The sequence below is a fragment of the Schistocerca nitens genome, chromosome 3, assembly GCF_023898315.1.
Source record: "Schistocerca nitens isolate TAMUIC-IGC-003100 chromosome 3, iqSchNite1.1, whole genome shotgun sequence".
NCBI classification, from domain to species: Eukaryota; Metazoa; Arthropoda; class Insecta; order Orthoptera; family Acrididae; genus Schistocerca; species Schistocerca nitens.
Window position 1 is genome coordinate 978,244,178 of NC_064616.1, and position 13,263 is coordinate 978,257,440.

General features: G+C 41.9%; 1 protein-coding gene across 2 annotated transcripts in view; it reads right to left on the reverse strand.

Annotated features, from left to right (window-relative positions):
* Nucleotides 1-13,263, reverse strand: part of LOC126249043 (monocarboxylate transporter 3) — a 425,057-nt gene that overhangs the window by 21,947 nt on the left and 389,847 nt on the right. For both annotated transcript variants that reach the window (XM_049950669.1, XM_049950670.1), the window contains exons 5-6: nucleotides 11,222-11,935; nucleotides 5,908-6,136 (exon numbers count right to left, since the gene is read on the reverse strand). In XM_049950669.1, coding sequence (XP_049806626.1) covers nucleotides 5,908-6,136; nucleotides 11,222-11,935 — 943 coding nt within the window. The remainder of the gene's footprint in view (nucleotides 1-5,907; nucleotides 6,137-11,221; nucleotides 11,936-13,263) is intronic.

A 13,263-nucleotide genomic window follows, 5' to 3' on the forward strand; every position in this document is an offset into this window, starting at 1 on the left:
CGCGCTATGTGTTGGTCCTCTTCTTGTATCTAGCTGCCATCGTGTCTTACTTTCTTGGACAATACTGATTTAATTTCACCGGCAGAATAACCATTCCTCTTGAAAACAGTCGTCAAATGGTTAATCTCAGGACCGAGGTGGTCCTTGTCGGAAATAGTCCTGGCTCTGTGTACTAAAGTATTCAGCATAGCTCTCTTCTGAGACGGATGATGGAAGCTATGGCTATGCAGGTATAAATCTGTATGGGTTGGCTTCCTGTACACAGAATGGCCTAGTCGTCCATCCGGCTTTCGCTCTACCAACACGTCTAAAAAAGGTAACTTCCCTTCCTTCTCTACCTCCAATGTAAATTTTATGTTTGGATGTACACCATTTAAATGTTCGACGAACTGCTGCAGGCTCTCCTACGTACAGGCTTGCAAAACACTTAACTAAATTGTTGGCGCCTATAGTTGGTCACTGCCCATATCATATTAAGAATTCAAAAATGTTTGTTGATATCATAAAACAGATGAAGATAGTCCCAAGTGATATAATGGTCAGCCTCGACGTGGTTTCTCTGTTCACCAAAGTACCTGTGGCTGACACATTACAACTGTTGGCTGCTCATTTTTGCTCAGAAATTTTGAAGTTGTTCCGGCATACCTTGACGACCACTTACTTTTTATGCAGTGGAAATTATTATGAAATGACGGATGGAACAGCCATGGGTTTGCCACTGTCAGCAGCAATAGCGAATTTTTTCATGGAGGACTTTGAAGAACGAGCGTTGAGCAGTGCTCACCTCCGCCCGTCATGCTTCTACAGATACGTCGACGATACTTTTTTAATCTGGCCACACGGCAGCGACACGCTGCAGCAGTTAGTCGACCATTTAAATGGTGTACATCCAAACATAAAATTTACATTGGAGGTATTTCGAAAAATCAGCGGTGGCTGAACATAGCCTGCTTAACAAGCATAAGATTTTATTTGAAGAAACCAGAGTAATAGCCCACGCATCGAATTACTGGGACTCTGTGATCCGGGAAGCAGTCGAAATTAGACTTAGCGATAATAACTTTAACAGAGACAACGGCTATGCACTTAGCAACACTTGGAAGAGTGCACTGGATGAAGAAAAATCGCAGAGAAAAACTTCCCGCACTTTACCTCCTGATTCAAGGGATGGCGCTGCAAGCAATGCAGGATAGAAACTACATCTATGGAAGTAGAGGGCACCACTTCACTACGCTCCATATCGCTGTTGCTATGACGTATTCCAGCCAATCAGAAGCCGCCCTTGGCATATAAAAGTGGGAAACTCGCGAGTTCACGATAGTCAGTTTTAGCCCTGACGACGACCATGGAGGTAGTGGTCGAAAGCTTGAAGTTTTATCCTGAATTGACGCGGCATGTACACCGAGAGATTTTTATTCTTTTATATAGTGTTCATTAAAAAATGACGATCATTCCACTTTGGACCTGTGGAATGGTACATTAGCTTATTTGTTTTAGTTGTAAATATTTGTCATGTATTGTTGTTTTTCTGACATGTTCCACATCCTGGAGGACCTCCTCACTACGGATCAATTGGAATGAAAGTAAATCTAATCTAATGTAATCAGACATGTAATTTGATCAGCTTTGTAGGTTCATTGAGCCATGTCGCATAACTATAGTCAGGAAATGGGTTTTCTGCAGCAAGACTAGTATCTACCATGCGGGCAGTATGACAATGTCTGGAGCAACACACATTAACAACATGGCAACCATTGGGACAGTTTTGATTGCCTTGGCACTAGAGATAGTCAAACTGACACTGATGTGCTGAATGACAGCACAAGACACAGGAGTGTCATATATTGCCTTTTCATATGAGCTCCTCCAGCACTACTATAGATGTATATGTTTGTGGAAGCTCTGGGAACGAATGTTGTCTGTCTGCATTCAACATTGTCATATAGACCCAGTACCTGGCATGAAGAAAGTCATTAGGTTTACTACAGGACTATCTGTGGGGGTAATTTGGGTCATACATGTTACATTTCTAAGATGTTATGGCTGGTGTGTATCATTTATATCTGCTGTGATGTCCCATTTCAATAAGATAGCTCAAGACAGTAGGTTGCCCATGCTGTCTTGAGTTACTCCCACACATAGAGTGTTCAACTGTCAGCCTGACAAGCATATTCTCCAGATCTCTGATACAATATAAATATTTGACCATGGGTTGACAAGAGGCTGGCATGTCACTAGTGACCAGTCACAAAAATTGATGAACTCTAGTATAGAGTTGAAACAGTGTTGTATATTATCCCACATCTGTCATCCCAGCTCAGTTGAACTATATGCACAGTTGGTTTAGAGACATTGTTAATGACAGAGGGTGCAGATCTATGTACTAAATTTTGCAGCTTGTACTCTCGCACATCCCCTACAAATTTAATCATGTGTTCTTTCCTACCATACAGTGTATGCACATTAAGTAAGATAATCTACCCATCCTAATATTGTAACCTTGATGGTCGACAGTGTAATAGTACTTTGTTGAAACAAATTATGTTTCTGTTATTATGTGTTACAGCCTGCTTACAAATATTTCACGTAATTTTTGACAATGCCAGTGTGATGGCATATACATTTTTTATACTGAATGTTAATTCTGGTGTGTACAAAAATAGTAATTTTTATTTGTTAAAATTCACTCTTTTTTAATTTTTGGTTTATCATTTATCTGTAGAACTATTTCCATATTTTACACAAATCTGCTAATACTAACATGTCTAATATCATTGTAAAATATGATTCAATGGGAGATAAAGCTGTTACTATTATGATATCAGCTCCTACTTAAACCTTATTTGAGTTCTAATAAAATAAAATCATACATATTATGAGTCAAATAAATTTTATATTCTTCCAAAATGTTCTTTTCAAAATTTCCCCTTGTCTGTTAAAACTGCAGTATTCAATATTAATAGTGCTTCACCATCACTTGTTTGTTCTAACATATCCTTTCTCTCATGTACGAGCATTGTTTAAATAAAATACAATAAGCAAATAAAAATCAGCTGAAAATAGCTAATGACTAACCTCCAGAATATGCTATCTTTTCCTTTACACCAAATCCTTCCTGTCTATGTTCAATTTCATTCTTAATTCCTCAAGCTCTTTTTCATTCACCCTCTGATGGCTTTTCATTTTGTGTAATTATTTATGTGAAAAATCAAATAAAAACATATGCAAGGTGAATGTGTAAAAAATTGAATTAACCATAAGGTACATATTATTAAACATTTTCAGGCAAAAAAATACACAAACTGTACCGAAAACGTATGGATATATGACTTTTAGCACGACTACCTACACTATAGAATGTTCCCCATATTATTTCATTTAATTTTTTTTCGTTAGTTACAGCTGATATGCAGTTCTCTTGTACTTATGTGTTCATAATTACATGACAGTGCAGGTACATATGTATTTGGTAGTCTGCCAACACAGTTTGAAAATTATTAGAAGAGAAATAAGGTAAGCACTATGCTAACAATGTTTCTCATGGTTAGAGCTTTTATTCCCAGAAGGAGACTACTAAGTGAAATTTAGTATACCGTAAAACAGCAGCCAAGTCTGTGTCATGAACTCATACTGTTCCCTGAGTATTCTCAGTCTCCTTAAAAACAGCGGATCACATACATACACCACTCTGCAACAGTTTATCTACTAGTTCTTACGCTCGAAAGGGAACAGTAGTCCCTGAACTAAACAAATAAATAAATGATTCACTGGGTGTTTTAGTCTTTAAAATACATTAAACTGCCATTCCCTTGTTCCTTTTTTTAAATCCCTCAATAAAGTCCCTGTAATCCAAATGCACATTTACGTTTGTATTCTTATGTTACTTCTCCACTCGCAATTCAGAATACTATGGAGAAGGTTCATATTCTATAGCAATGAATTTATTCACCACTCCGTAAAGAAGGAAAGAAGCTGCTATAAATGATTTCTGTTAGTGAGTGTGGTTGTTCAAGAACCTGACAGGTAAATGAAAATCATTTCATGAATTCTATTGGTTGCCATTAGACTCAGTTTCATTAATACACTGATGGAAAAAATCGAAACACCAAAAAGTAATTAATGTAGAGTAATGAAATTTCAGGAACGCATTTGTCTAGGTAACATATTTAAGTGACTAACATTGCAAGATCTCAGGTTAATGTAAGTGTGAGGTAAGCCATTGCAAATGCGAAATACTGGTACATTAATAACTAGTTTAACCACCAGCATGTCGAATGCAAGCCTGGAGATATGCATGTATTGTGTTTTATGGGAGCTGGATGTCAGTTTGTGAAATGGAGATCCATGCCTCTTGCACTTGGTCAGTCAATACACGTACACTTAATGCTGGTTATGGATGATGCTGGAGTTGTTCTCCAATGCTGTCCCACATGTTCTCAATTGGAGACAGATCTGGTGATCGAGCAGGCCGTGTTGACATTCTGTAGACCATGATGGGTTACAACACCAGTATGTAGGCAAACGTTATCCTGTTAGAAAATGCTCCCTGGAATGCAGTTCATGAATGGCAGCACAACAGGTAAAATCACCAGACTGACTTATAAATTTGCAGTCAGGAGGCACGGAATAAACACGAGAGTGCTCCTGCTGTTATAAAAAATCACATCCCATACTGTAACTCTAGGTGTAGGTCCAATGTACTCGTATTGAGCAATCAGACAGGTTGGTTGCAGACTCTCAGCTGGGCTCCTTCTAACAACACATGGCCATTACTAGCACTGAAGCAGAACCAGCTTTCATAAGAAAACATAACAGATATCCACTACGCCCTCCAACGAGCTCCCACTTGACACCACTGAAGTCGCAAATGGTGGTAGTTTGGGGTCAGTGGAATGTATGCATCTGGCTCAGAGGTGTCTTTGAAGTAACCAATTTTCAACAGTTCACTGTGACACTGTGGTGCCAACTGCTGCTCGAGTTGCCACTGCAGATGCAGTACAGTGCACCAGAGCCATATGTGAAACACAATGGTCTTCCACTACAAGTGCCACAGACATTGTCTGTCAGATGTAGAATCACACCTACCAGCTCTTATTTATGTTGCACAACTTCTTCTTGGTGTTGTAATTCTTTTCCATCAGTGTAAATTAACACAGAAATTCCTAGTTCCTCTACTAGCTTACCAAGCCTCTAAGTAAGTCTGTGTACTTTCTGATAGATGAGGTATCGGGTTTACCATCATTTGATTCTTATCCCAAGAGCTTAAGTGTGCAATTTGTGAAATAACTGCAAAGTGTTGTCAAGAAGTAGTTTCACAATGGCAGCAACAGTTCAAGCTTTATTTTGGATGTTTGATATCAGGTAAGATAAACAAGTAACTGAACTTTCCAACTTCACTAAAACATGATCATCTAAGAAATCTCTAAAGTTACGTTTCTACTTTGTGTATAGTTGCTGTTCATGAGTGTGAGTTTAAATAACTGTATTAAGTAACAATTCTGATCTACAGTTTTTAGTGTGCCTACGGTACCACTTGTGGCATGCCAACAGGTAGTCTCAAAATTAAAAACAATTTACATATATTATAACAACAAAAATAATAAATTATTGATAATATAATGTAAATGGACAGATAAAAAAATCTACTCACCAAACAGTGTCAGGGGAACACATACACAAAAATAGTTAATGTTTACAAGCGTTCGGAGCCAGTGGCTCCTTCTTCTGGCAGAAGCGTTCAAGGGGAAGGAAGAGGGGCGAAGGAAAAGGACTGGAGAGATTAAGGGAAAGGGGTACAGTTCAGAAAAATCACCCAGAACCCTGGGTCAGGGGGACTTACTGGACAGTATGAGAAGGAAAGACTGATTTACATATATTGATACAGCAACAGAAAATAGCAATACTTACTTCCTCCTCCCTCTCCCTCGATGTCAATTTGATCCTGAGGATATTTGGGCAGTGAAATTACGCTTTGCCTGTAGCTTGTTAATGATTTCTGACTCTTGTATTCAGGAAGATTTATTACAGAACCTGAGTAGAATATATCCTTTCGAGACAGTGGCCTCACTATTTCACGTTTTTCTCGGGGAATGCTTGATTTCGATGTTGTAAAGCATATGCTCTCATTTTCTCCTATCTGAAAACGAAATGGAAGTTTGAGACAAAGAACATTTTACCAATTGCAAGATCTATTTTATACTGGGAAAGAGCAGTATTTTTATCTTATTTTTACCCTAAGTTCATTCATATTTCCCAACCAAAATATTATTTTCAAAATATTTCCTTTACTGATTTTACCAATACTATAAAGCTAAAAGCACCATAAAGACAAATGAGTAGTATGGAAATCCACAGAAAATTTTCAATAAAAATTTTATTTACAATTCAGATATTGAATTTTCTCCACTAGACCTGATTATGAAATGCAAAGAATTAAACGCACTGAAATGAAATGAATTAACTTGTGTTACAATAAACATGTAGCAACAACAGAAAATTTGTGCCAGGCTGGGATTTGAACACAGATTCCCACATACCCTGTGGAAGGACCTCTGGCAGTAGTGTTCAGAAATCATAGATGGGAGCATCAGTGACAAAAAAAGTTTGAGACAGGCCTGGAAGTATGCTCACACTGTTAAAAGTATGGACAAATCACTATTATCTACAAAAATTCTGAACAAGCCACTCATCTCATCAACATAAATAACACTTGTTCATTTCTTGTAGTACAGATAACTTTAAGAATAACATATATTCTGTGTTAGTTGTTGCACTTCTACTGTTTAATTTCCCAAACTTGTATCTAAAACTCGTTGAAATAGTGCATCAACATTGCATAGTGAAAATGTTCTGCAACAAGAACTTAAAATTAATTTATTTTGTTTTTTGAAAAAATCTGTTCCCTTCTGGATACAAAATTGTACACTTACATCATCACTTGTTTTATCTATTTAATGTAAAATATTTGAAGGATGATGGTAAGCTTTGTATCAATATTTGTTCAACAGACTAGCATATTATATTACAGCACAATAAAACACTGCCAGAAAAAAATAGACTAATGGTTAGGTGACAGAGTGAGAAACAGAAAATCTGATTTGAGTTTTAATTTGGCACAAATTATCAATTGTAACTGTGTTGTGTCTGTTCATTGATTATACTTGTATACTTGAAAGACCAGAGTAATAAAATTTTGGTCTGGGTCTGGAGCTTTAACTTGACATACACAGAGGCGGGCTCACGAGAGCTGCAAACAATAGCCCGCACCCTGGCATCAGCTCCAGGGGACACTGAAGGCTGAGCGGATTATCTGCCATTGAGTCAATCATTAATTTTTTCTCAAAGCTACTATGTCACTAATTTTATTTTTCAGGTAAACATGGGCGACAGATTTGTTTCACATGGTTAACAGGATTCTGGACACTTGACTCAGATGTGTAATTAGGCCACGCTTGGAGCTGAATTGACAATAGTACCATTTTCAAGGAATTTACGAGTATTAGAGCCCAGAAAGCAGATATTCTGTGAATATTTTTCCTAATTTTAAATTTAAATGACAGTATTTGTTGTTGTCTTCAATCTGAAGACTGATCTGATCAGCTCTCCATGTTACTCTATCCTGTGCAAGCCTCCACATGTATGAGTAACAGCTGAAGCCTACATCGTTCTGAATCTGCTTACTGTATTCATCTCTTGGTCGCCCTCTACGATTTTTATGCCCCCTCCTACACACACACTTCCCTTCACTATTAAATTGGCCTTGATGTCCCAGAATATGTCCTGCCAACCAATCCCTTCTTCTAGTCAGATTGTGTGACAAATTTCTTTTCTCCCCAATTCTGTTCAGTACCTCCTCATTAGTTACGTCATATACCCATGTAATCTTCAGAATTCTACTGTAACACCACATTTCTAATGCTTCTATTCTCTTCTTGTGTACACTGTGTTTCATCCATGTTTCACTTCCATACAAGGCTAAACGCCATACAAAGACTTCCTGACACTTAAATCTATACTCAATGTTAACAAATTTCTCTTCTTCAGAGACGCTTGTCTTGCCATCATCAGTGTACCTTTTACATCCACTCTACTTCGAGAATCGTCAGTTATTTTGCTGCCCAAGTAGCAAAACTCATCTTTTACTGTGTTTCATTTCCTATCTAATTCCCTCAGAATGGCCTGATTAACTTGACAACATTCCAGTATCCTTGTTTTGCTTTTGTTGACGACATCTTATACCCTCCTTTCAAGACACTGTCCATTCTGTTCAACTGCTCTTTCAAGTCCTTTGCTGTCTCTGACGGACGTACAATGTCATCAGCAAACCTCAAAGTTTCTATTTCTCCTCCTTTGACTTTAATTCCTACTCCAAATTTGTCTTTTGTTTCTCTTACTGCTTGCTCAACTGTTTTTAGTGTTGTGTGAGTGTGTGTGATATCCATCCAGATAGTCGTATGTCTTAAAACACGTTTCCAGGATGGGGAGATGTCCCGGACCCAGATCAAATCTGACCGGCAGATTAATGATGAGTGGGTGGTGTGCTGCCCAGGCTGGGTGTGGTTTTTAGGTAGCTTACCACATCCACCTATGGGAATACCAGGCTGGTACCCAAATCCTGCCTTAGTTAAACTTTTGCTCACTTCAACACGAATAACACTGCATGCAGACTGTTGGAGTATATATATTTCGACCTAGGTGTTAATGGGGTGGTGGCAGGAAGAGCATCTGGCCACTCCTAAAATTAACTGTGTCACATGCGTACATAACTGTGCTGACCCTGTGCTGATGTGGGGCAAAGACTCAAGAAAAAGAATAACGAGTGTGTGTGATAATCGCTGAAGATTCTACAGAACACGTTTTTGTGTAAGTCCTGAAACAAAGTTAATTTACCAGTAAATTACGAATACTATGGGTAGTCAACCCGACTTCAATTCAATAATTACACACCTGACCCGACCCCTGTCCAAAAAATTACTCCACACTATTTAGCTTGGCCCGTTGTGGACCCCAGCATACGAACGGTAGACAGTATGTCACGTCAACTGGATCTGCGGTGTCGGACAGAGAAGAGGACCTCAGTTACATCTGGTGGATGACACAATACGTGTCAGAAACACGAAGATCAATATGTACATACGTCGGAGTGAAGGAGGCCACATTTTCCGAGTTTGACACTGAGTGACAGAGATCTGCAGTGCTCCAGATACCTAGTCACGGACTGCGATCGGTGGATTTCCTTCCATCGAGTGCAGATAAAGCGACAACAGAACGTATGCCTAGCATTATGTTACTAATTTTCTTTTCCTTATCATTACTGCATTCGTGTTTTGATTACTTTTAAAGATTGTGTGTAGGCAGATAGTAACTTTCTCTTTTCAGTCTTCTTCTTTCCTTCCATCTATTTTTTTATTTCTTTATATTACGTCAGTTTCGCGATTTCTTTTTCTTCTTTTTAAGTAGTTAGATACCACAATGTGTTTTTGGTTTCGGATCTATACAGAAAAATATTTTAAAACTAATGAAACAACTTTATTAATGCGCCAAACTGTAACAACGACTGGAGTTGCTTATAAAGTGCACGTAATACGTACAAACCACCGACTAAAAATATACAGGGTGTTACAAAAAGGTGCGGCCAAACTTTCAGGAAACATTCCTCGCACACAAAAAAAGAAAATATGTTATGTGAACATGTGTCCGGAAACGCTTACTTTCCATGTTAGAGCTCATTCTATTACTTCTCTTCAAATCACATTAATCATGGAATGGAAACACACAGAAACAGAACGTACCAGCGTGACTTCAAACACTTTGTTACAGGAAATGTTCAAAATGTCCTCCGTTAGCGAGGATACATGCATCCACCCTCCGTCGCATGGAATCCCTGATGCGCTGATGCAGCCCTGGAGAATGGCGTATTGTATCACAGCCGTCCACAATACGAGCACGAAGAGTCTCTACATTTGGTACCGGGGTTGCGTAGACAAGAGCTTTCAAATGCCCCCATAAATGAAAGTCAAGAGGGTTGAGGTCAGGAGAGCGTGGAGGCCATGGAATTGGTCCGCCTCTACCAATCCATCGGTCACCGAATCTGTTGTTGAGAAGCGTACGAACACTTCGACTGAAATGTGCAGGAGCTCCATCGTGCATGAACCACATGTTGTATCGTACTTGTAAAGGCACATGTTCTAGCAGCACAGATAGAGTATCCCGTATGAAATCATGATAACGTGCTCCATTGAGCGAAGGTGGAAGAACATGGGACACAATCAAGACATCACCAACAATGCCTGCCCAAACGTTCACAGAAAATCTGTGTTGATGACGTGATTGCACAATTGCGTGCGGATTCTCGTCAGCCCACACATGTTGATTGTGAAAATTTACAATTTGATCACGTTGGAATGAAGCCTCATCCTTAAAGAGAACATTTGCACTGAAAAGAGGATTGACACATTGTTGGATGAACCATTCACAGAAGTGTACCCGTGGAGGCCAATCAGCTGGTGATAGTGCCTGCACACGCTGTACATGGTACGGAAACAACTGGTTCTCCCGTAGCACTCTCCATACAGTGACGTGGTCAACGTTACCCTGTACAGCAGCAACTTCTCTGACGCTGACATTAGGTTTATCGTCAACTGGACGAAGAATTGTCTCGTCGATTGCAGGTGTCCTCGTCGTTCTAGGTCTTCCCCAGTCGCGAGTCATAGGCTGCAATGTTCCGTACTCCCTAAGACGCTGATCAATTGCTTCGAACGTCTTCCTGTCGGGACACCTTCGTTCTGGAAATCTGTCTCGATACAAACGTACCGCGCCACGGCTATTGCCCCGTGCTAATTCACACATCAAATGGGCATCTGCCAACTCCGCATTTGTTAACATTGCACTGACTGCAAAACCACGTTCGTGATGAACACTAACCTGTTGATGCTACGTACTGATGTGCTTGATGCTAGTACTGTAGAGCAATGAGTCGCATGTCAACACAAGCACCGAAGTCAACATTACCTTCCTTCAATTGGGCCAACTGGCGGTGAATCGAGGAAGTACAGTACATACTGACGAAACTAAAATGAGCTCTAACATGGAAATTAAGCGTTTCCGGACACATTTCCACATAACATCTTTTCTTTATTTGTGTGTGAGGAATGTTTCCTGAAAGTTTGGTCGTACCTTTTTGTAACACCCTGTATACGTAATAAAATTATGATTTACTTACGTCTGTCTTGGACCACATTTCCTCGCAGTTGTTGTTGCGAGAGCCAGCCACGACGGACGAGTTGGAGAGGCGGAGATGTAAAGACTTTCGTATGTCCCCGTTGGAGCTGACGTTTCCTCTGGAGACCTTGATGGCGCCCAGGGTGGGCCTGTACCGCTCGCCGGCGCTCGTCTTACGGATGCGGTCGAAGAAGGGCACGGAGCCGTTTTTGGGCAGCCCCTGGACGTGCGTGGTGAAGGCGGGCTGCGACGCGTTGCGCGGGATGGCGGGCCGCGCGTCGTCGCGCAGCGCCTTCTGGTCGCGGTCGGGCGACGCCTCGTCGGCCTGGCGGCGCCGCAGCTCGCCGCTGCCCGCGCTCGACGCGCCGCTGGAGCCGCTCTGCTCGGGCGCCTTCACCTCCGAGATGGTGGGCAGCGTCGGCACGGTGGGCACCGGCGTCAGCGGCGTCGCGCCGCCCGTCACGACGCCGCCTCCCGCCGCCGCCGCCGCCGCCAGCTGGTCCAGGTTGAAGCTGGAGTGCACGCCGGGGTCGATGTTGATGGGCATCTTGAGGCGGCGCTCCATCGTGCCGTCCGGCAGCATCACCATGAAGTACGAGCCGCCGATCGAGCCGCGCTCCATCTGGAAGCGCTTCTCTTCGGCCATCCGCTGCAGCAGCGGCTTGCAGCTCGGCACCTTCTGGTATTCCAGAGGCCTCATCATGGCACCGAACACCTGCAATCGAGACGTGTCCGTTACGGGTACGAGGTCCCTATTTGTATATTGTGGCTTAAGACTAGACTAAAAGCCAATGTTTTGTTGACACCGTACCTGGCTCTGAGCACTATGGGGCTTAACATATGCGGTCATCAGTCCCATAGAACTCAGAACTACTTAAACCTAACTAACCTAAGGACATCACACACATCCGTGCCAGAGACAGGATTCGAACCTGCGACCGTAGCGGTCGCGCTGTTCCAGACTGAAGCTCCTAGAACCGCTCGGCCACGCCGTCCAGCCGGGAATTAACAGACTGTGGATGCTGAATGGTTGTTGGAGCTAGAGGGACATTCCATTTCGGAAATCGTTAGGGAATTCAATATTTCGGGATTCACAGTGTCAAGAGTGTGCCGAGAATACGAAATTTCAGTCATTACCTCTCACCACGGACAATGAAATGGCCGACGGCCTTCACTTAACGACTGAGAGCAGCGGCGTCTGCGTAGAGTTGTCAGTGCTAACAGACGAGCAACACTACGTGAAACAACCACAGAAATAAATGTGGGACGTACAACGAACGTATCCTTTAGGACAGTGAGGCGAAATTTGGTGTTAATGGGCTGTGTCAGCAGACGACCGACGCGAGTGCCTTTGCTGACAGCGTAACACCAGTTGCAGCGCCTCTCCTGAGCTCGTGACCGTATCGGTTGGACCCGAGATGAGTGCAAAACCGCGGCCTGGTGAGGTGAGTCCCGATTTCAGTTTAAGAGCCGATGGTGGGCACTGAATGTGGTGCAGACCTTACGAAGCCACGGGCCCAAGTTGTTGGCAAGGCACTGCACAACTTGGTGGTGGCTCCACAATGGTGTGGGCTGTGTTTCCACGGAACAGAATGGAACGGACCACTGACTGTAAATGTTTATCTTCGGCAACTTGGAGACCATTTGCACCCAGTCGTGGGCTTCATTTTTATGGATGACAGTGTTCCATGTCACCGGGCCACAGCTGTTCACAACTGCTTTGGAGAACATTCTGGACAGTTGAGCGAATGATTTGGCCACCCAGATTACCCGACACGAATCCCACCGAACATTTATGGGAAATAATGGAGACGTCAGTTCGTGCACAGAATCCTGTATCGGCAACACTTTCGCCATTATGGACGACTATAAAGGCTGCATGGCTCAACATTTCTGCAGCGAACTTCCAACGAGTTGTTGAGTGCACGGCACGCCGTGTAGCTACATTACGCTGGGCAGAAAGAGGTCCGATACGATATTAGGAAGTGTCCCGTGGCTTTCGTCATTTCACTGTGTTTTCATGTGTTATGTACGCTGGCACAG